The sequence below is a fragment of the Stenella coeruleoalba genome (assembly GCF_951394435.1).
Source record: "Stenella coeruleoalba genome assembly, chromosome: 1".
NCBI classification, from domain to species: Eukaryota; Metazoa; Chordata; class Mammalia; order Artiodactyla; family Delphinidae; genus Stenella; species Stenella coeruleoalba.
In genome coordinates this window covers 112913853-112938169 of record NC_137169.1, presented here as the reverse complement: position 1 = coordinate 112938169, position 24317 = coordinate 112913853, and the positions used below count along the sequence as shown (strand labels likewise).

The window sequence follows — 24317 nt, the reverse complement described above, 5'->3', positions numbered from 1 at the left end:
CCAGTATCCTCAGCAACAGGTTTCAGTAGTGTCTACAGTAGGATTTGCATGCTGCTTGGTGAACGATACCCGGTATCTTCCATCTCTACTTGAACCTTGCTCCGAGGAGGAATCATGCCACCTATCTTGTGGCTCCTGGGCACCACAGTGCCCTACAGCTAACTCAAGTCACAGACCCTGCCACCTCCCTTTCCCATCCATCCACCCACCCAACCTGCCCCTCCCTCTCAAGCAAAAAGCTAGGAGTCCAGAAATCTCCAAGATCTATCTAGCCCCCAAGCTCTATGCAAAGCTTCCAAACCAGCCCAGGTCGATGACAACCAGTATAAATCTGACTCATCTTGAGGGACAGGCATTTCACCACTTTTTCATGTCCAACAACTCTTTCATGTCACAGAAACAATCTCCTTGACTTCCCCCAGTCTTCAGGGATACCCGAGATCAGCAACACTTTCCATATTTGGGATCACAGGCCCCTGTCCCATACAAAATTGTTGGTACAATTCCTAGAGTCTTCAATGGCCATGACCCCAGTTTAGATGGTGAGTACTCAGAAAAGATGCAAAGTAATCATAAGGCAGCTCACGATAGTTTGGAGGTTGCTTTACACAAAGTAAATATTGAGATCCAAAGATAGGATAACAAATGAGAAGGGTCCAAAAAAAGAGACCTCACTTAAAAGTAGGAAAGGGTCAGGGCAGGCAGCATCTGTCAGACTGAATGTTTTATTTCAACAGACATCCCTGGTTTAAAAAAAAAAAAAAAAAAAAAAAGATGGAGGGGTTCAACATTTCGTCACACCCAACAGAGAGCAAAACTCCCATCCAAGAACTCAGAACCCCTTCTGAGGCATCACTTGAGTCTCTGCTAGCTCCAAGACAGAAAGGAGCTGAATTTTCTAACTTTTGTTAAGAAAAATCTATCAAATATGTTCATTCTCGCAGAGGCGAGGGCTGGGTCCTCAGGGAAGGAGATCCTGGGCTTGGAACAGCTGGGGTCCCAGAGACGAAGCTGGGGGCCCGGCCAGCTGGGCAGCAGGAGATCCAGGGGGCAGTCAGGTCCACAGCCCTAGAATCCATATTTGGCTTGGGTCTGCCGGCGGCTGAGCTTATTCTCCGACCAGGTGTTCTTCAGTTCCAGCTCCCGCTCCTTAGCCTATGCGAGGGAGAAGGGGCAGGGGAGAGTCACACTAAGGTTCTGAGAAATATTTTTCTTTTGCCTCTGTGCACTTCCCAATTTAAGTCTTTCTCCCGGGCTTCCCTGGTGGCGCAGTGGTTGAGAATCTTCCTGCTAATGCAGGGGACACAGGTTCAAGCCCTGGTCTGCGAGGATCCCACATGCCGCGGAGCAACTAGGCCCATGAGCCACAACTACTGAGGCTGCGCGTCTGGAGCCTGTGCTCTGCAACAAGAGAGGCCGCAATAGTGAGAGGCCCACACACCGTGATGAAGAGTGGCCCCCGCTTGCCACAACTAGAGAAAGCCCTCGCAAAAAAACGAAGACCCAACACAGCAAAAATAAATTTAAAAAAAAAAATTAATAAACTCCTACCCCCAACATCTTTTTTTTCACTTATTTCATTTAATAATATTGGTATGTATATTTAGAATAGTGTTACATAAAATATTTTAAAAAATAAAAAATAGAGCCTTTCTCCCATCAAAACAATTAGGTGGAAAAAGCAAATTCCTTGAAAGATTTAATTTTCCCTTATTCAAGCAGAAGGGGAAGACCCTGAGAAAGCAAAGAAAAACCATCTCTTTGGGGAGCTAATAGGGTTTAAGCAGAATAAAGACTCAAGAATCCTGGTCCTTCATCAGCTAGAATTAAAACTGAGATGCTCAAGTGGGAAATGGACAAATGAGAAACTGAATCTGGCATCTGAAAGAAAGACAACTGGCTACCTTGGATACCTAACTAGCCAAGTGGGAGAGGACAGCCTCAAAGACTTGGACAGGTCAAAACAGGACACCAGCCAATAATAACTTAGGCTGGAGCCACAGTTTGCTGTTGTGTTGAATACAGTGTATATGGTACCCTAGAAATTCACACCACTTTCAAGTATAAACTGAAGCTGTGAAAAATTGACTGGAAGGAACTAGAATTAATGCTTTCTCCTTCTGACTGCAACAACTCCTGGCTCTACATTGCATTCTGGGAAGGTACAAGCGCCACCCTAGAAATGGGGCTCCTCAACCCCACTCCCACAAGCTAGCTGATACCTGCTCATTTCCCCTGGAATGGGGTGGGGTGCTAAGGGTTTGGGTTTAAAAAAAGACCCTACAGGGGAGCAGCTAGCAAAAACAAATAATTAAAAAATAAATTTAAAACAATTTTGAAAGACCCTACCCTCAAATTCTTTCCCTACAAACAATAAGACAGGGTAAGGGTACAAAGGAGTCTCTGAAAAGGAATGTGAAAATATGATAAGAACAACGAAAGCAAGTTTTGCCACGGAAATCACCAACCAGCATATACACTCCCCAGGGAAATGGCCAGGAAAGAGTCTTATTCCTGTCTGTACCCTTGACAGCATTTAGTACAGTAGGTCTCGAAAAGATATTCAGTGATTCAGTGAATATTTGAAAGCTGCCAGGTCCTATCAAATAAATACCAAGACATATTCTAATTCCAGAAGATATTCTGGATTATCTGTAATTTTGAATTATTTGCACTGATGTTTCCTGCCACAGAAATGGAGAACATAAATAAAACCAACCTCCTCACGAGGTGGATGTTTTGCTAAAAGTTGGTGAACCAATTTTTCTTTAAAGTTTTTTTTTAATTTTTAAAATTTATTTATTGGCTGCATTGGGTTTTCATTGCGGTGGGCGGGCTTCTCACTGCAGTGGCTTCTCTTGTTGCAGAGTGCGGGCTCTAGGCGCACGGGCTTCGGTAGTTGTGGCATGTGGGCTCAGAAGTTGTGGCTCGCGGGCTCTAGAGTGCAGGCTCAGTAGTTGTGGCGCACGGGCTTAGTTGCTCCGCAGCATGTGGGATCTTCCCAGACCAGGGCTCGAACCCGTGTCCCCTGCATTGGCAGGTGGATTCTTAACCACTGCACAACCAGGTAAGTCCCTAAAGTTTTTAAAATTATCAGATAAACTTGCTATTTGAAAGAACCCTGTGATAAACCATTTTACTCCCCTCTTACCTTTATGCTTTGAATATCTGAATTTTCACTTACAGAGTTTATTCCAAGCACCTGTACTTGAGTCTTATCTAAAGTGAGACTGATGCAGAGTAGGAGAATTCTGAAGGACACATCCCCACCTAGTGGCCATATGGAGAACTGGGGAGGGTGCCTGCTGGAAGCTTCTTAGCCTAGATCTCAGCCTTCAAATCCCCAGGTTTACAGGGATCCTGCCTAGCAGGCCAGGGCCCTCAGCCCTCTCACCTGATGAATCAGATACGTGATCTGGTGTTTCCGCCGCTGCTGGCCTGTTGGCTGCTCACCTTTCTTCTGCAAGGGAAGAAAACAATCATTAACCCACTGAAAGAAAAGTGGAACTTTCTCACGTGCCCCAATGAGGCAAGGTTGGGCATTAAGAAACCAACTATACACAGCCCAAATCCTAGGGGGAAAAAGTCAGCTTGGAGCTGTTTTTATGTCTGTATACTTACAGTTATTTTTATTAAAGCCATTATGCAAAACTCCCAAGCTCAGACTACTTGCCTAAAATAGCCAGCTAACATCCCCATTAGACTGGAAATCCTATGGGGTCAGGACTGTCTACTACACGTCTTTGGTAAGTAACCCCACCCCGCCCCCAGCACCAAGCATGGTGTTCTGCCCACAGTGGGCACTTGATACCAGCTTTACTGCCTGCAGTCAGTCTAAAACAGCTGAAGTGCCAGGGTCCAGGAGACCTTCCTCCCTCCTTTCCTCCTGCCCTCCAGACTCTCTCACCACCCACTCTGCCCATCTCCCCTTTAGGCCCTCTTCATCTCTGTTCACCTCTCCCCAGTCAGGCCAGATGTCTAGCCTATCTCCTACCTACTGCTTACCAAGCTCTCTCCCATCAATCACCTCTGGCTGAAACCCCAGTCCCTCATTCTAGTAACTGCCAACAAACAACTTCCCTGGAATTAGATTTTCGCCATCACCCCACCTCTCTCCAGTCTTCCAGCCTCCACCCGTAACTGCACTGAACCCCTAACCAAACTTTGATGCAAATGATTTACTGTCAAAGTCTATATTGGTCTGGGCTTTCATTCTGCGGTTTTTCTGTCCTCTGCCAGTCTTGTCTCAGACTAGAAGCTTCCTAATCAGCCCCACCCAACTCCCAAAACTCCTCTCTGGAGTCTCCTCAGCACTTATGTAATCAATTTGCACCATAATCATTTACACTCAAGTGTCCTTAAATCTCTTTTTCTCAACTACACTGTAAACCCCTCAAGGACAGGAGCTGTATCTTTCCTTTTTTTTCAATCTGGCTCAATACAATGAGATGATGGAAAAAAACCTTAGACCTGGGAAAACAGCAAACTCCAATTCCTTGATGCTATTTAATATCATTTAATATGACAGTTAAAGATGACAAACATAAAACATCCAGCTCCATTCCTGGCCCACAGTGAGCACTGACAACAGTAGCTATTACTATGTGATGATGCTTCTCGACCCACAGTTAGTAGAGCATGCTCTCCTAAGTGGTTTTTCCAGTAAACAATGATGGATCTATGCTGATCTAACCACAATCCTTTGCTCTGTCCTGTATGGCCGCCAACATTCAGTTAAAACAAATGGCTGGGGCTCAGATGGCCATCTGTGGCCACAGAACAAAGCAAAGAAAATGGATAGAGAAGGGAGTAAAATGCCCGACCTTGGCCTTACTGGTGCTCGGCTAGAATCCAGGGTTCCCCACATTTTCCCCCCCTGTGGCAGGCTCATAAATGTCCACATTTGCTGTACTCAGCTACTAGGTGAAGAGATGTTCATCATACTGACGGAAGAAAACTAGCAGAGAGAAGGTAGGAGTGTGGTGTGGGAAATGTGAGGAATAAAGCATCTGAAAAGACTACAGCTGGCTACAATAAATAATGGAAAGAAAGGAGAGAGAAGGACATGTACACTCAGCACCTAGGACCCCAGGGCTTCTGAGGCTCTGCTGTGCCCACACCTCACAGATGTCTGTGCCGGGTCCCAACTTAACAGAATGGAGAGAGGGATATGACTGCAGAGAGAAGGAAGAGCAGCTATGGATCCCGTCCAGCCAGGGAAGGAGCCACACATATCAGAGATCTTCCCAACTGCAGGTTAGGAAACTGTTTCAACCATCCAATCTCAGTAACCAGACTCCACCACCCAGATGGAGAGCAAAGTGCTGCAAATTCTGAAAGGCAGGAGCTCTATCTGGGAGGCTTGGTGTACACCCCAGTACCAAGGGGAACAGGTGTTTGCTAAAGGTGCTGGGACAGTAACAATGGGGTTTGGGGGTCAGATTTTGCTTTGGCCACCCACTAGACCTTTCCCACTTACTTTGCTGAATGACTTCATGGTTTTCTCTTCTGTCAATGACTTGGTCATCCACTGCTGGGCCCCACTGAGCTGGTCATCACCTTTGATCTCCACAAAGTTGATCTCCTCCCTCCCTCGGTTCCTTTTGCCCTGCAGCCGCTTAAACTGGAAAAGGGGGAAAAAATTCAGGAGTGGGGGGTCTGGGTAGGGGGTCAGGAGATGTCACCAAGGATCCAGAGTTTATGGAATGGTTTTGGGCCTCCCCAATTCCATTGCACCCTTAATTCTCTCTATGCAGTATGTCCTTTCACTGTGCCACCTACCAAGTGGCCTTGAAGCCAGGTGAAAGGCTACTTCTCAGAGGTTCTCCTGGCCTCAGGGAAAGGAAGGCCAAAATGTATTCCCAAACATAAGTGAGTGCAGAGAATCATTGATATGAATTTGTATTCAAATTATTTATAAATTGTATCTGCCTAAAAGGACTGCATACTATTTTCAAATTAAGGGTACAAAAAAAAAAATTTTAGGATTTCTCTTCTAAAAATTGGTTCTTTTAACATGTCTGTTCCTTCGCATTGGTTCAGTATCACCAAATCAGCAGACCGCACAACAGACCAGACATGAGAGAAGGAGAACGTAGAGATGGGGAGAGAGGAAGCCTCAAAAAAAGACCTGGCAAATTTTCTAGGAGACAGCTACTCTTTCCTCCTCAAAAAAAAAAAAACAAAAAAACATCACACCACAAGTCACCAGGAGATATGCCTAGAAGGAGTGTGAGCAAAGGGGAATTAAATTCAATAACACTCGGAAACCTGCAATGAAACCCAGGTTGTGGTCTGAGCATTAGCAAGGCCTCCTGGGGTCACTCTACCCATAAGAAGCTGACTTTTGCCACTGGATGAGCTCTCTGCTGCCTCCTAGGCTTAAAACAAAAAGGGCCTAACTACTGAACTTGTCAAGGAGGATATACACAGGGAGGTGGATGAACACAGTATTAACCACAGGCAGAAGTTTGCAAAGGGATGCACATCTTTCTGTGAAAAGGTGAGAAGAAAATTATTTTTATAAGAACTTGCATGCAAAGAGGTAGAATCCCCAATTTCTCCAACCCACTCCTAATAGGCTGTGACCTCCCTACAGATGGAATACTTTATCTCCTGAACATGACCAGATGGCCGCAGGACATGGGGTTTTCATCTTCCCTTGTGCTGAGTTGGGGAAAAGCTCAGCAGCAGGGAACACAGTGATGTGAAACACAGGGTTATTTACTGTGGCTGCCGTTCCCTCCCCAAATCCACTCGCCTTGTCTCCGTTAGTATGAATGAACCCAACGCTTCGGCTAGGCACATTACCACCCAGCGAAAAGACTCCATTTCCTTGCAACTAGATATGGCCATGTGACCAGGTTCTAGGCAGTAAGACAGAAGGGGAAGTGTTCTTAGGAACTTTCAGGAAGTCTCCTAAAAGGGGAGGTGACTTTCTTTCTCCACTCTGCTGCCTGGTATGCAGTAATGATGGCAGTGGACTTAGCTATATTCTTAATTTTTTTTTTTTTTTTTTTTTGCGGTACGCGGGCCTCTCACTGCTGTGGCCTCTCCCGTTGCGGAGCACAGGCTCCGGACACACAGGCTCAGCGGCCATGGCTCACGGGCCTAGCCTCTCCGCGGCATGTGGGATCCTCCCGGACCGGGGCACGAACCCGTGTCCCCTGCATCGGCAGGCGGACTCCCAATCACGGCGCCACCCGGGAAGCCCCATTCTTATTCTTATCACTAACCCTAAGAATAAAGGCCACAACCTAGGGATGGGCAAAGTAATGATCAGAAGGGGACTGGACCCCTGACAGCTTTGTGGAGCTGCCATACCAGCCTTCGCCTGCCTACCTCTAGCCTTCTTTTATGAAGAAAAAAGTTAACTTCCCTTACATAAGCCAGTATTACTTGAAGTTTCTCAATTATATGTTGCCAAACCTAATCCTAAGTGAATGTAGTTTAAAAAAAAAAGAAAGAATTTCCTTTAGCTTCAGATTTGAAACCTGGTGACCAGGGGTTAAAGATGGTCACTTGTGCTTTGTTAACTTACTGCTTCGTCATCGATGAAGGAGGCATCTGGGGCAATTTCCTGTGGGGGGACCAGAGTTGGGTCCTGTGCGGGATAGTAGCCACCACTGTAATAATCCTGCAGTCAAGGAGGGAAAAAAACACACCAACTGAGGGCACAGTGGAGAGGGGACAAAGAAAACCCTCATCAAAGAGGCAGTGGTGACACCCACACCCACACTACAGACCCTCAAATGGACCAGTAAAAGCACAGATCCTAAGGACCTACCCTATAACTCAAGAACCAGACTTTCTTCTCATCGGCACCATCCAGACGGATATTTTTTAGGGAAGAGAGGTAAGAAATAAAGACGTTCTCTCTGGCTTCAATTTACCCCCTGCTCCCCTGGCCACTTCCCAAGAGTGGTTCCCACTCCTGACCTCTACTGCGCCTCAGCCCTGCTCCTGCTCGTGAGACCCCAGCAGAATCCAGTGTGAGCAGAGGTGAGAGGTGTGAGGCATGCCATTCATGCTCCTCGTCCTATCTAGCACCCTGGACACAGGAGATCACCTGTAACAGGCAGGGAGGTTGCAGATCTCGGATAAAAATCAACCCCTACAAGGGTGGTATGGAATTTACAAAGCTGGGAACAAACCAGGTTTGCATTACCAGATTTTTAGTTCAGGAATTGATGATTTCCCTTTAGAGGTGAGCTGTCCAGATGTTGTTATGGACCCTAGAGGAAGAGGGGTGAAGGCAAGGGCAAGGCCCCTACTGTGGCCGAGTCAGGCAGCCACAGGGCTGAGAAACTGTTTCCTCCCTGCCTGCACATTTTCCTAATTCTTCCACCTTTGCCCAGAACTCCAAGAAATGCTCCTCTAAAAACATTCACTTTATAGTGAGCTATAACGGTTTAATTCTGAATAAAAATAATACATAAAAACCCAGAGTAATTAATTTTCATTAAAAGTATTGATAATAACATACATTTAAATTGCAGGGCCCCCTAGTGTATTTAAAGTGCTTTAATTTGCACAGATTACCTCAATACTGTTCGTAACTGCATACAGAATTCCAACTGATACTCATTTGCTGGATGTAAACTAGTGGTTTCTTAAGATTTTTTTTTTCTTTTCTCCTGCTAAAGAGATCAAAACACTCATGTTCCTCCTTCCTTCTAACAACCTTGAGGGGAGATGCATTATCCCTGATCAGCCTACAGGATACAACAAGGTTTAACGGCAAATAGTTCTCAAGGTCTTTGATCAGAACAGAGTGCCTTCAAAGCCCACTGCCTAGACTGTAGATAAGATTAACACTGACCATTCAGAGAATCACAGTGGCTGAAGAAGACTGAAGTCTTGAAACCATCGCATGCTGGCAGGAAAACTTCCTACAGCTGCCCAGCCACAGGACCGGCCAGAGGCCTCTGTTCCACCTCCACCACTGCCGTGAGTCCCCGAACTCCTGGGAGCTCTCTCCATCTCAGGAAGCTCTGACCACTGGAAAAGTCTTTCTTAAACCTATTTACAACCTGGCCTCATATATTCTCACTCTCTGAGGCCACATAGAACAATTTAAACAGCTCTTCCAAATAACATTTGAATAAAAAGTTATCATAACCATTTACTGAGCATTTGCTATGTTCCAGGCAGCACGCTAAACCAATGTAATTCTACCTAACAACCCTGAAGTTGCTAGTATTCTTCCCATTTTAGAGCTGAGAAATCTGAGACTCAGAGAGGCAGTTAAGTAATAGACTCACATAGTTTGAGATTCAAACTCCAAACCACCCTCAAACCCCATTCTCTATCTCTGCCCAAACTATGGTCCTCCAGCATCTTCTTTCCAGGGACTTGCCTCAGTCCCTTCAACTTCCTGTGACTCAGTCGAGGCCTCTCACCATTCTCCTTATTCCCTTTTGCATTCGACTCTCCAGATTCCCTCCTGTCCTCCACAGTCCCTCCTCTCCCTTGCAGTCCTCAGCACTCCCCGCCTCCAGAACTCTTCTTGGACTCACTGCTGTCTAGGAGTCTATGCCACAGTTCACTTATCCTCCTCACCCACATCTGCAGAAGCTACCTGGGATCTCTAAGACTAGAGATTGCTCCTCTTCCACTTTCTCCCTATACCTTTCATCAGCTCCTACAATGACATTTTGTTTTCAGAATAAACGGGTCAATTATGTGTTTCGACCTATCAGACTACAAGACTTAGCATAAAGGTAGTATGTTTTGAGGCCTGACAGGTACAGGAAAACCAAGGCACCAGAAGATTCATTAATTCAGCCAAAGTGATGCCACAGAGGCCGTATCACTGGCTCAAAGCTCTCCCTGACGGCCGTACTCCAACATTCCCTGGCCTGCCCTCCATGCCTCTTACCCACCTGATAGTAAGCACCAGCGGCATTGGCATCGCCATACGTGGAAAACTGATTGTAGCTGTAGTCATCCCCAGGCTTAGGCATCCAAGGGGCCCCACTTGAGCCTGCTGCCATCTTGAACTCTAAGGGGGCATTGGCTGCATCGTCCTGGAAGGCCGGCTCTGGTTCCGTGCCTGGAGGCAACTCTTCAGGGACAGTGGGAATGGGGTAAGGGTATGGCTCAACTCCAGGCGGCTCGGCCTTCTCAGGGAGGGAGAAAAAGTTCTCAGGGGCTACTTCCTCATCACTATCGTCCTCTTCCTGCGTGATCTGCTTCGTCACCTGCAGGGCAGCACTCTTGGCAGCAGCCTTGATAGCAGAGGGCGATGGAGTGGTGGTTGTGGTGCCCACAAGAGGGGCGAGAGAAGAGGGCTTGGTCTTAGAAGCTTGTCTGGAGGGCTTAGTGTCAGAGGAGCCATCCGAGGGTTTCCGGGAGAAGGCATGGGGCAGGAGCAACCTGTTAGTCTCTTTCACAGTCAGGTTTTTAGGTTGGGGAAGCAAGGCGGACAAACCAGTCCCCTCACTGGATCCCTGGTAAGCCCAGGTTTGGGTAAGGAGGGAAGAAAGATGACAAGTGAGATGTTATGATACATACTACTGACATTAAGAACAAGCATTACAGATATGTGCTCTAGCCTAAAATCTTACCAGCCCTGTTTCTGTCTAACCTCGGACCACTAACGTCATCCAAACTGGACTTGACTCCTCCTACCTCAGGCCATTCTGCTGTCCGCTTCTCCCAAGGTAAGATGTCATCCCTGTTTTCCTCATCCATCTCAACCCAGCTTCACTTCCCTCTGCCACAAAGCCTTCCCTGACTCTGATTTTTTTGCAAATATGATAAATACATTTGGCAAATACATCATCCCTCTTCGCAAAAAGCCCAGGGCTCTCTCCAGCTGATCACTGAACCTCTATGTCCTAACGGTTCCTCTTAACATGGGACTACTCCCTGCTTCCTTTGGATTGCCACTCAAAGTCAAGAGCGAGCCTATGTCCAAAAAAGATATTCATACATACCACCAGAAGTTCCCTCCCCGACCCAAGAAAAGCCCTACAGACGGGGTATATTCAGCTTGCTTACGCCAGAGTCATGCATTTAACTTATCAATTTGTAAGCTAATTGGCTCAGCCTATCCAGTGTTCCTCAGCCCAACCAGAGTTGCTATTATTCATAAGAATCTCTGGGATTCTGCTTTCCATGTGCTACAGGTCCAGCTTGGCCTAACTGCAGGGCTGAGGGAGGTGTCAGTCTGAAAAAGGAGAATGGAACAAGGTCATTGTGTCACCGTCCTGGAGTACCCATCTACCTCAGCTCTCTCAGCCAAGAAATGCCCAGAATGAGTAAAATAAGACTTCTGAGTCAAGCAGGCCAGGCAGAACTGTTCATCCAGAAAATGGGCTCTTCTCCCTGCTGTCTGTGTTCACAGATTTGGGTCATTTCAGCCTGGTAGACCCCAGAGGCTCAGGTTCATAAAAGGCAGACTGAGGTGGCAGGTGGAGCACATCCTCAGGCTACCTTCAAAGTATCTGACTTCTCAGATACATCTGGGATCATGGCTACATCCCTGGGCAGTGCTGGGTCCATACTCTGCCTTAATAGCTCAGAGTTTCTCTATGCACTCATCTCTTCCTACCATCTGGAAGACTGCTTTTTACTCCTGGGGTGCCTTCTGAGCCAGTGTCCTCTCATCTCTTCAGTTGCCAGTCCACGTCCTCCAGGAAGCCATTCTGATAACAGAGAACAACTGGCTTCATTCAGTCTCAGCAAGTCAGTATCTTCCATGATTCCTCCTCCATCACCCACTACAAATATGGACACAACATCACTCTCACTAGTTATCTTTCTAACTTTCACATGACTTTGTCCTTCTAACACCTCCCAGCCACGGAAGTGACACCTTAACAGAGTCAGGGGAAGGAGCAACTTCAGCATCATATACCTAAATCATGAGACAGCAACCTTATAAAGGCAGAACTGTTTTTGTTTTTTTAGCTGTTTTGGGTCTTCGTTGCTGCACGCCGGCTTTCTCTAGTTGCGACAAACAGGGGCTACTCTTCGTTGTGGTGCACAGGTTTCTCATTGCGGTGGCTTCTCTTGTTGCGGAGCACGGGCTCTAGGCGCGCAGGCCTCAGTAGTTGTGGCTCACAGGCCCCAGGAGTTGTGGCTCTCAGGCCCCAGGAGTTGTGGCTCACAGGCCCTAGAGTGCAGGCTCAGTAGTTGCGGTGCACGGGCTTAGCTACTCCGCGGCATGTGGGATCTTCCGGGACCAGGGATCGAACCCGTGTCCCCTGCACTGGCAGGCAGATTCTTAACCACTACACCGCCCCCAGGGAAGTCTCAAGGCAGAACTGCTTTTGCTCTTCCTGAGGCATATAATCAACATGAGGTCAGAGAGTGTATAAATCACCGAGTGTGGAGCTGAACAGGAAGAAACTTCTGGGAGCCAGAATAAAGGCACCGGGACAAGGGGAAACAGGAAACAGCAGCAAGATCATCTCCCGACACTGTCTGGTTAAGGACTTCTGGTCTTGATGACAGAGCAGCAGCCAAATGCAGCAGGTAAGAGCTTGGACTCTACAGTCAGACTGCCTCAGTCTGAACCCCAGCTCTGTCCCCACTAGTTGTCTGACCTCGGGCAAGTTCCTTAAGCTCTCGTTTTCCTTGTATGTAACACGGGGATGATAATAACGCTATGACTTAGGCACTATTAGGAGGATTAAATCAGTTAAACACTGGTACAGCACTTAGTGCCTGGTAAGTGCTATTTAAGTGTTTCTTTTCCAGGTTAAAAATGAGACAGGGAGAAGATGGATAATTTTAAAGTTCAGATGTTCCATAACAACATTTTGACCAATCCATTTACTCTACCGTTCCTAAATAATCCTTTTACCTGAAATGTAATGGATCAAATTGAGTTCCAATTCATCTCCCTACCACGCCTGTCCTCTAGGAGAGACGCCAGTGCGCTGAAGCCAGGGAACAGCCAGGAGAGGGTAGAGAAGCACGAGGTCTGATGTTATCAGGAAAACAAAACTACACCCAAACAGGCAGTCGTCCAATACTTGCATTTGCTCTACGCCTGACCTGGAAATTTCCCATCTTTCAGGAAGCAATATGGGAAGAGAAGAAATGGCTTCTATTACATCACAAAGCTTACCTGAAGGACAGTTTTCTTCTTTGTGGGTTCATCTTCCTCGGAATCTGACTAAGAGAAAAAGAAATGGAATAAGGCCTCACTGTTTAAGGACAGTGGAGAAGCACCCACATTAAATGAAGCACAAATAAAGGACTGGACAACAGGGGTCATCATCCTGTCCGAGCCCCTCCTCTGTAAGCGAGATGCACCCCCCAGAACCAGCCAAAAAGCAGAGCTTCCTTCCTGCTCTCAAACGGCTTCAGAAAACAAGGTATGCGTTGACCACCCCTGGTTACTCATTCCCATACCTCCAGACCTGTTGCACAGCCTTCTTAGCATCCATTTCTAGTCCTTTAAATTAAGACTACTTCCTCCCATTCAGTCTTTGGTGGAAAGAAAAAGCTACACCCATTCTTCTTCCTATAAATCTGTCCACTAGAAGATGAATGGGATTTGGCCCACAATCTCACCCAATCTCAGTTTCACTTCTAAAACCACTTATATAGACTACATAACCACAGGGCTGGGGAACTCCAGTGGGATTAAGTGGTATGTTAACTACTCTTCTATGAGGTATTAAAGGTCAAAGCCATTGGAGAAATCCATTCCCTCTCGAAGTATGATCTATTGTCTGCCAGACAGAGTTGTTTGTGTCCAGGAAGAAGGCGAGCAAATGATGACTGTGAGAATTTGGAGCAAGAAGGGAGCTCATCTGTGTTACTCCTCTGACTCATCAGGATTGTTTCTAATACAAGCTCTCACACTAAAAATGTCTAAACTTTTAGCTCAATACCAGTTCCTCAGCATCTCCAACTATCAGAAAGATGCAAGGCATATGAAGAGCAAGCTTTCACATTTTATTTTAAAAAATTAATATCCAAACTGAGAACCTTAAAAGTTTTCCATTTGTTCTTAGCACCTTGGTTTGGGGCATCTGTAAACAAAGGTGATTAGGCAAGAATCTAAGATCCTATTCATCTCCAAGATTCTAAAGAACTCAAATCCTCTGCCTGTCTTTCTCAACTGACCCTCATATCTCACAAGTTCCTTTTGGGGTTTTTTGGGGGGGGTTTTTTGTTTTTTTATATTTTATTTTTATTTATTTATTTTTTTGGCCACACCGCATGGCATGCGGGATCTTAGTTTCCCCACCAGGGATCGAACCTACGCCCTCTGCAGTGGAAGCACAGAGTCTTAACCACTGGACCGCAGGGAAGTCCACAGGTTCCTTTTTGGATTTGTGTGCTACAAGGACTTTTTGATCATCATTACTCAGAACCTACTGTATGCAAGACACTGTGCCAGGCACCGTAGACAGAGTTTCCCAGCTGGTGTCCTATGGCTGGGTTATAGGTACTATGATGATACTGACCCACTCAGCCCACAGGGCATCAGGCAGGGCTTGGAGCAGGTAGAGTCCTGGCCCACTGGTTTCCAGAGGCACAGCCTGTACCACTTCCCCCACTGTGCTTCAAAGATTTTCTTGTGTGCCATGACATGAAAAAAGTCCCTGCCCTCAAGAAACTTACAGTCCAGTTAAGAAGAATGACAAGTACCCAAATAACTGTAATAAAGGCAGTAAAAAGATAAGGGCATCAAGTGTGGTTCCAACATCCCCTCAAAGAATTGGCTGATCCTCCATTTGTGCTTTCTTTCACGTAAGTCCCCCACCTTATTACTCCCTCTCCCCTACCTGAGTCTCTGACACCTCTCACTCTCCTGTCAGTCTGCACTCTGTACTTCCTGACTCAAAACTCCTGAAGTCTTTCTGAAGAAGCTCACCTTGCTCTTTTTCACTCTGTGTCCCTAAGTTATTCATTTGTCTGGGGTGGCATCATGCTAACAATGATTCATTTGTGCTTGCTGTGTAAATGTTACATTTTTCACGTGCGTATTCTTCCCTTTACTCTGACAGCCAAGGCCCTATCTTACAGTTCGATATTACCTCACAGTAGTCAGTACACAATGATTTTAATTACTAACTGCTGCCAATTGTAGTATTAAAAAAACCTGTTAAGAGAAATCTGTCTTAGACTTCCCTGGTGGCACAATGGTTAAGAGTCTGCCTGCCAATGCAAGGGACATGGGTTCGAGCCCTGGTCCAGGAAGATCCCACATGCCGCAGAGCAACTAAACGCGTGCACCACAACTACTGAGCCTGCGCTCTACAGCCCGCAAGCCACAACTACTGAGCCCGTGTGCCACAACTACTGAAGCTCACGCACCTAGAGACCATGCTCCTCAACAAAGAGAAGCCACCGCAATGAGAAGCCCACGCACCGCAACGAAGAGTAGCTCCCACTCGCCGCAACTAGAGAAAGCCCGTGTGCAGCAATGAAGACCCAACACAGCCAAAGACAAATAAACAAAACAGGGCTTCCCTGGTGGCGCAGCGGTTGAGAGTCCGCCTGCCGATGCAGGGGACACAGGTTTGTGCCCTGGCCTGGGAAGATCCCACATGCCGCGGAGCGGCTGGGCCCGTGAGCCATGGCCACTGAGCCTGCACGTCCAGAGCCTGTGCTCCGCAACGGGAAAGGCCACAGCAGTGAGAGGCCCGCGTACCACACACACACACAAAAAAATTAATTAAATAATAATAATAAACAAAATAAATAAATATATATTTTTTAAAAAAAGAGAAATCTGTCTTAGTACTTAAATATGGGGGTAAGAGAAAGGGCAGTAAAGGACAGGACAGTCATTTGCTGAGTAGCTACTATGTGGCAGGCAATTTATTCACAAGTTTTTATTCAATCCTGAATAAAATTTCAAGGTAGGCATTATTATCTCAACTTTACAGGTAAAGAAAATAAGGCTCAGAGAGGTTAAATAATTGCTAGTACACGGCAGAACCGGGATCTGAATCAGTTTAGGCTCCCATGCTTTTGCAGCAACATCTGTCACGTTTTTGCAGCTGAGCTGTGCGTGTCCAGACCTGAGATCCACACTGATCAGATCCCACATGAAACAGCCGAGAGCACAAGGCACAACATCAGAAATACAGGTTTATAGCTAGTGGGAAGCAGCCACATGGCACAGGGATATCGGCTCGGTGCTTTGTGACCGCCTGGAGGGGTGGGATAGGGAGGGTGGGAGGGAGGGAGACCAAGAGGCAAGAGATATGGGAACATATGTATATGTATAACTGATTCACTTTGTTATAAAGCAGAAAGTAACACACCATTGTAAAGCAATTATAGCCCAATAAAGATGTTAAAAAAAAAAAAAGAAATACAGGTTTGAATCTCAGCTTTGCCACTCATTGGCTGGGAGGATCCCCAAAGAGCCATTTAACCCCCCAAGCCTCAGTTAGCAATAATACTTATCCATGTCACAACATTGTTCTAAAGACTGCATGAGCTACTATCCATGAAAATGTATATAAACTAAAATTCTTAACAGAGTTCAAGGATTACTATTCTCTCTGGTCTGCCAAGATGTCAAACACAACCGAAGAATAAGGCTTAAGCCCCAAACACCCAAGCATTTCTGACCTTTTCTCTCTGTTCCAAACTCCCACTGCCTCAGGGGCTACTAACCATTTCCCTTGTCTTCTGACCGTGAAGACTTTTCTCCTTTCCAGCAGACCACACAGAGCCACCTCACTATGGGGTATACAAGGTTTTCATGAAGTCCCCAGGCACATTTAAACTTTAACATCTAAGGCAATACGTCCAATGGAAACAATCTGAAAATAAAATTTTATCAAGTTTAAGATGATTACGTTTATAAAATTGTACAAGCATACTTTTATTTTTCAGATCCTGTGACAAACAGAAAGTGGCTACTTTGAAAGTGTAGGCAAACTGTCCCACGGCTAATAGAACTGAAGGCCAGATCAGCTGTGGGAAGAAAATTCAATTTTTCCTTAAATGTCAGATTGTTTCCATTACACTGTCAACCTAAGTTGTTTTATTTTTTCCAACCTAAGTTTAAAAGCACGTGTGCGCACACACGCACACGCACACACACACACACAAACTGTACAAAGACTTTAGGAACACCTTATTAATTCTGGATTTAGAGAACTGCTATGGCTACTCACAATCATCCTTCTTTGAACGTTTTGTACTAACCTAATAAACTCCATTATAAACCATCTCAAGACGGGCACAAAATATGACAGACTCCCTAAAACAGAACACTAAGACCCTCAAAAACATGTGCTGAGCCCCTAAACACTTCTTAAGTCATGACTATTCATCTTTGAGCGAGGGGTAGAAATAAATCTTTACCTCTTAAAGCTGGCAAACAGGACTCCGAGACATTCAGTAATCTACCCAGGGCCACAGAGGAAGTCCAGGGCCATTGGGAGGGTGAGGAAATAGAATGAGAACCACCTCTTGCCCCCTGAACTAACTTTAGCCAACTAAAGAGGTTGGAAACACAGGACTCACTGGTTCACTATGAAAAGAGGCCTAGATGCCACTCAAAATACTTCTGGGCATGTGGGGGCCTGAATGAAAACTAACAGGAAGCGAAAGGAAAGCTCAGCAAGGAATTATCCAAATACCTCAAACAAAAAAATAAACTTCAGTTCAGAGTACCGAAAAGGAGGAGATAAATAAGCCAAAAGCTAAGAGATGTGCCACATATCCTCCAGTCACAGGGTAGGGGTTGGAGTCGGGGGGATACAGCTGTCTTGGAGCAGTTAAAAGAAAAATTAATTCAGCTTCTATCAGGAACCAGCTAGAAGCAATGGGCTTAGCCTAAATACAGTATTTAACTAAGACACAAGAACTTCCTTGATGGTGAGAGGCACATGAGTATACTGGGTTTTTCCCCCTTATCATGGTAAAACATATATAACATAAAATTTATCATTTTAACCATTTGTAAATGTACAATTCAGTGGCAGTAAGTACATTCACAATATTGTATAACCATCACCACTATTTCCAGAGCTTTTTCATCACCCCAAATAGAAACTCTGTACCTACTGAACAATAATTCCCTATTGCCCAGCCCCCAGTAACCTCTACTCTACTTTCTATCTCTGGATTTGCCTACTCTAGGTACCTCATATAAATGGAATCATACAATAGGTGTCCTTCTGTGTCCAGCTTATTTTACTTAGCATGATGTCTGCAAAGTCCATCCATGTTGTAGCATGTACCAGATTGCATTCCTTTTTAAGGCTGAATAATATTCCATTGCATGTATATACCACACTTTTGTTTATCCACTCATCTGTTGATAAGTTGGGCTGTTGCGCTGTTGCCACCTTTTGGCTACTGGCTACTGTGAGTAGTGCTGCTGTGAACACTGGCATACAAGTATCTGTGTGAGTCCGTTTTCAATTCTTTTCACCTAGGAGTGAAAATGCTGGATCACATGCTAATTCTAATAAACTTTTTGAGGACCTGCCAAACTGTTTTCCACAGGAGTATATTAAATGGAGGCTGTGGAGTCAATTCCTAGAGAATGCTAAAGACCAGCAAATGGTGATCTGAGTGGGTCTGTTTCATTAGACCCAGAAAGAAGGGTGATGCTAGAGATACGGGAGCACCCAGGGCTGGAAGAAGTACGCTGGGCCAGAACAGGCATTCCCGGGTTTTAGAGACACAAACCGGTTGTGTCTCTTAAGAAGAAAGTATTGTATTTCTTCTTGGCCTCATTAGAGCCTGAGCCTCAATGGCCACCACTGTCCTCTCTGTTCCAGCTGCCAAGAGTGACAAGACACACACACCCAGAGACTGCTGAGCAAGAACGGAAACAGACATTTTCCATTAAGCCAGGCCCAGTGGGATCTGCTAATCTATCAGAGCCTCATTCCCCGTGGCAGCCTCCCTCTTATCTTTCCAGGCTCTGGTTCTGACAGACTCCCTCTCCAAAAAAGCAATCACTAGTTGCCAGGGCCAGGAGCCAAGAAGAAAATCAGGGCCCAAGCACAGCCTCTCCTACCCCCAGGCTCCAAACTCTAATCACTTCTACACTCCTCTCTGCTATTATCCCAATTAGCTAGATTCATCAACTTCTCTACCCTCTGGTCTCAAATATGTTCTTACATCTGCCCTTCAGTTAGGACGTCATCTTCTCTCCCACTTTTGCACTGCTCATCGTATCACTTTCATAGTTCCGGTTGCTCAAGGTGGTTCTATCTTTTTGGTAGGCACTATGATAGAAAGGAACAGAACACACCCTGGGTACGACTTCTGCTACTCCCCAACTGTGTGATTTTAGCTCTGCTCTCTAAATTCCTATCTCCTCACCTGTAAACTAGGGGTAACACTTAGCTTACAGAGTCGCTGAAGTGCCCAGCACCATGTCGGACACTATGCAAGTGCTCCACAGGTGTTAGGGCGCCCCTCCTTCCCTTTCTATCTAGGGCTAAATCTTAGCTAAATCCACCGCAGTCTACTCTTATATTACTTCGCTAACAGAAATGAGCAAAATTAGTGAACTTGCAATCTCACAGCTTCAAATCTTCCACTACCTGGGTAAACAATCTAAAAGGACGGGTAATACTGATCCAGATAACCCTAAAATTTCTATTTGTGTTGTAATGCACACTATATGACAGAAAACTCTTACAGCAAACTTATTCTTCTAATTTTGTTTTTTTTGGTATCCTAATTTTAGAAGTCTGCATCCCCTAAGCCCGCAAAATCAACAATAAACCACTGTTCAGAAAAAGAACAGTAAGAAGGGAAAAGGAAAGGATGGTTCTCCATTTTATGGGTCATTCCTAATTCCTCACAGAAGTCAAAAGCTGACTGATTTTGATTTTGCAGTGCACCTGGAGAGAGAAATTTGGTACCACCCTGTCCCCGGACTGCAGCTGACTGATGAGCTCACCCAAACCAATCATATCCTCTCCCCTGGAAAACCAGAACTGGGACTGAGATTGTAGGTCAATCTGAGCCAATCACTAAAAGGAAGAAACTAAAAACCAAGGAGGTATGGGTGGCCATCTTTCACCTGCAACAAAAGTTGAGAAGTGGAAACTGGTCTGCAGACAAGGAAGAATGAAGCAGATGTGCAGAGAAGCTGTGTGGGTCTCCGACAGATCTCCAATTCCTGATTCCAGGCCCTTTCCAAGGTACCTCAGTATACTTATGACGCATTTCCATTTAAGCCAGCTAGGAGCGGTTTCTGATACTTGTAACCAATTAAATCTAATCCCCAATCTGCTCAGCCTCTGTATTCCCTAAATGCACCACTACCCTCCCAGCTGCCTGAGCCAAAAGGCAAGGGATCAGGCGGGAATCCTCTCCTTCACCCATGACACCCAATCAATTCCCTAGTCTTAAAACGTCTACCTCAGAAAAAGACCTGGAGCCTCCAGCTCTCTCCAGCCCCCGCTACTCCCTTATCCAGGCCGCCATCATCTTTCACACTCTCTGCCAGTCTTGCTCCCTCCAGATCTTTCAGCACCCTGCGATCAGAGAATTCCTGCTCAGACTTCAAGGGCTCTTCACTACCCTAGAATTATGTACAAAGGCCTTGGCATGGTTTCCGAGGCCCATTATCATCTAGCCTCAACCTCTTTCTCTCTAGCTTCACCTCTCATCACTGCCCCGCCCACCCATGCGCTCCAGCCATGGTGCCTCACAAAAGGTTCCCCCAAAGCATTTTCATTCTCTCACCTCTGGGCTTTTGTACATTCTGTTCCCCTGCCTGATGTTCTCCTCTCCATCGCCCCTTTCTCTGGCTACCTTCTGCTCATCTGTCTTATCTCTGAAGTTTAGACATCGACTCCTCCTGGAAGCCTCCCCAACCTGTGAACTGGGTTAGTGCCCCAGAGGAGTGCTCCCATGGCACCAGCTCTATCATGGTTCTTCTCTGACTTGACCTAAAATCTATTTCCTTGTCTGTCTCCCCCACATTGACCATAAACTCCTTTTGTGACAGGATCTATCATGTTCACTACTGTACTCTTAGCTCCTGGCACAGAGAAGCAGCTCAATACTGAACGAACAAATGAATGAAAATTCAGAGTAATTATTTCTACTTCAGCACCAAACCCTAAAGGGAAATTATTTAAGGAAACCTAATTCATTCACTCAAATGTTTACTGAGAGCCCAATAAGCACAAGACACAGAGCTTGGAACCACAGGGCCTTAGAACCACAACTATTTCAAAGGCGAAAGTCACCCTCACCTAATCACCTTGGAACTCTCTTAGGCTACACTTCCCAGGAACTATATGTTCAGAAAACAAAAATACTAACTTGAACAGAACAAAAATGGGAAACTGAACCAGCTAAGGGCTAGGATTTGGCTTTATTTTAATTATCCACATCAGGATTCACCTCAGGAATTTAGTAAATTATACTCACAAAGGAGGGACAGTTAGAACTCCTCAGAGTTTTCTGCCACTTCAGCCAGCCTAAATGGAAGATTCTACAGCCTCTACCAGCACCTTTTTTTTTTTTTTTTTTTTTGTGGTACGCAAGCCTCTCACCGTTGTGGCCTGTGGTTGCGGAGCACAGGCTCCGGACGCGCATGCTCAGCGGCCATGGCTCACGGGCCCAACCGCCCCGCAGCATCTTCCCTGAATGGGGCACGAACCTGTGTCCCCTGCATCGGCAGGCGGACTCTCAACCACTGCGCCACCAGGGAAGCCCCCAGCAACTTTTCTTAATGCTACCTTTGCAGACCTAAAAATGAGCCTTTCCACCGTCACTGTGGAGGGTGGAGGGAGGCAGGTTTAAAGTGCCATCTTCCACGAGATGTAACAATTAGGCTGCGAGAAAAGTTGGTGGGAAAATTGTGAAAAGAAAACACCCCAAACAACAAACCTATTTTCCTCTGTCCTACTCAGGGACTTTCCTTTGTTCCAGGTTAAATCAAGACCAAACTAAGTTTCAGTGGAGCAATACAAGCCTTTCTGGGAACCTAAACTTAGAAATGACAAACTCAGGTGAGAAAGAAGGGCGAAACGATATGGAAAAAAGTTTGGAACAGGGCCTCTCTGGTGGCGCAGTGGTTGAGAGTCCACCTGCCGATGCAGGGGACATGGGTTCGTGCCCCGGTCCGGGAAGATCCCACATGCCGCGGAGCGGCTGGGCCCGTGAGCCATGGCCGCTGAGCCTGTGCGTCCGGAGCCGGTGCTCTGCAACGGGAGAGGCCACAACAGTGAGAGGCCCGCGTACAGAAAGAGAAAAAAAAAAAAAAAAGTTTGTAACAAGGTAGTAAAGGAGATTCTGGAAACTCCTTCTATAAAGAATCTATATTCATTTGAGTTCATTCACTCAAAATATATAGGTAGCATTTAGCTTGTGCCAGGCACTGTTTTAACCACCAGGGATATGGCAGCGAATAAAATAAACAATAAGCCTATCTTCATGGAGCTTGTATACAAGCAAAAGGAGAAAGGCAAATAAAATATACAGTATGCTAGACGGTGGTATAGTATTTTAGATGTCAGTGCTACAGAGAAAAATAAAAGAAGTGGGGTGGGGAGGAGCATGTGACAGGAAGTTGCAATTTAAATAGGTCCGCTAGGAAGTCCTCACCGAGAACGTGTCTTTTAAGCCAAGATTTGAAAGAGGTGAGGAAAAGAACATTAATACATGGGGGGGGGGGGCGGTGGGGGGGGGGAGAAATAGCCTCCAGGCAGAGTCTGAAGAAAAGAAAGGGCAAGAATCAGCTTCTCTCAGAGGGTTACCAAAGGTGAACCAGGGATTGACCTAATTAACCTTTTAGAAGAGAGAGAATGGAAAGAACTCCAAATAACTGTAAAGTATTACCTGCCCCTAGGCTGTCTCCTTTATCCCCCAAAGTGCTCACCCCAGAAAAGGCCTTCAATTTTTCTGATACAACATTCAGAAAACGACAAGAGCTTGGTTGCCTCTCTAGGACCCAAATGTCCTAATTCACCTAGGCTTGAGAAATACCTAAACCGTGAAACTGAGGCACAGGCCTGGAGTTCAGATAAACCCTTAATCTTCACTCTGCCCTTTGCCAGGTAAGATCATGCATACTGGACACCTGTTTCTCATCTGTAAAAATTAGAATGTTATCTCCCAGAGTTCTGTGACAATTGAAGGAAAGGGCCAGTGCCTGGTAAACGATCTATACTAACCAAATACTCAATTTCTTCCCTAACTCCCCTCAAACACAGAATCCAGGATTCCTATCCTTTTCGTTCCGAAGCCTGATGCTTTTAAGTTCAGAGGCAAAGGAAAAGGTTAGTCCTGAATGTTCAGCAAGGGCTCAGGAATCCTGTCTCCTGTTACCTAAGGTGCCAGATTTTATGCTGTTCTCAGTATAAGACAGAAAGAGGAAAAAAAAACAAAAACAAAACTGGGCTGCGGTGAAGATGCAACAAGGCGGAGTGGAACCAAGTGTCCCTAGGCCTGGGCCTGTCAGTGCCAGGTGATGGTATATGGCCCTTCTGCAGGCGAATCCAGCTTGAAGAAACCCGCATGGACAAATACCCTAACTCCCCGAAGCCGACAAACTTCACCTCAATTCATCGCACTGTACCAGGAATCCAGCGGTCCGGAATCAACGGATGCATTTACAGGAGAGAGTCTCGCAATCTCCACAAGTCCCTCCTACAGCTGAGCCCATGCCCAAACCCAATGGGCAGTTTGGGGGTGCCCTCCTCAGATACTCACATCCCCCTTATGCAGCTCTGGCGCCGCAATCTTCACCGGCTCTGTCCTCTTCTTTGGCTTGGGAAGCCCCAGGGGGGGCCCGGCCCCGCCGATATTGGGGGGCAGACTGAGGCCAGGGCCTCTGGGCGAGGGCAGCCCCAATCCCAGCCCCTCCCCAATTCCCGCCGCTTCAGCCGGGCTCACGCCTGGAGGTGGAGGGAAGCCTCCCAAACCGAAGGGCAAGGAGGGAGGAGGCTGGAGCCGGGGGTCTCCGGTGGGTGTGGGCAGCAACAACGGCGGGGGAAAGGCTGGGGCCAGCATCTGGGGGGAAGGAGGCAGCAAGGCCGGACCCTTGGGCGCGGGAAGAGAAGCGAACAAGCCCCCTAAAGTGGGCCCAGGTGTAGGGGCTGCCGTCTCCTCCTCCTCCTCCGCCTCCGGCTCAGCCTCATCCGGCTCACTCTCATCGCTGCTGGCGTAAGCAACCAGCGACATGGCGCCTCCCGCCTTTGGGGCGCCCTTGCCGGCAGACGAGGCCTACTTGACACCGGGGATGTCCGGAGGCCTAGTGGGCCCCGCTAGTTAGCGGGGCGGTGAACCAAAAAGCCCGCCTTCTCCGTACTCTAGGGGTAGCCCCGGTAGAGGCCCATGCCCACAGTTGATTTCCACCGAATAAGCCTTCCCTCTCCACTTAGGCTCCTAGTCCCGGGCAA

The 24317-nt window shown here is 46.5% G+C and overlaps 1 protein-coding gene across 1 annotated transcript; it reads right to left on the bottom strand.

Annotated features, from left to right (window-relative positions):
* Window positions 1–426: 426 nt before the first annotated feature.
* Window positions 427–24317, bottom strand: PRCC (proline rich mitotic checkpoint control factor). The gene is made up of 7 exons (XM_079933042.1): window positions 23629–24317; window positions 13082–13129; window positions 9885–10451; window positions 7541–7636; window positions 5480–5623; window positions 3395–3460; window positions 427–1155 (listed from the first exon to the last, which is right to left on the bottom strand). Exons 1-7 carry the CDS (start codon window positions 24097–24099, stop codon window positions 1069–1071), a joined length of 1479 nt encoding a protein of 492 aa, XP_079789168.1. The 5' UTR covers window positions 24100–24317; the 3' UTR covers window positions 427–1068.

Coding starts and splice junctions, on each gene's coding strand:
- PRCC (XM_079933042.1), bottom strand. CDS start 24,099: ATGTCGCTGGTTGCTTACGCCAGCAGCGATGAGAGTGAGCCGGATGAG. Junction 3,461..5,479: donor CCATGAAGTCATTCAGCAAA/GTAAGTGGGAAA, acceptor CTTCCCTTGCAG/AAGAAAGGTGAGCAGCCAAC. Junction 1,156..3,394: donor TCACGTATCTGATTCATCAG/GTGAGAGGGCTG, acceptor TCCCTCGCATAG/GCTAAGGAGCGGGAGCTGGA.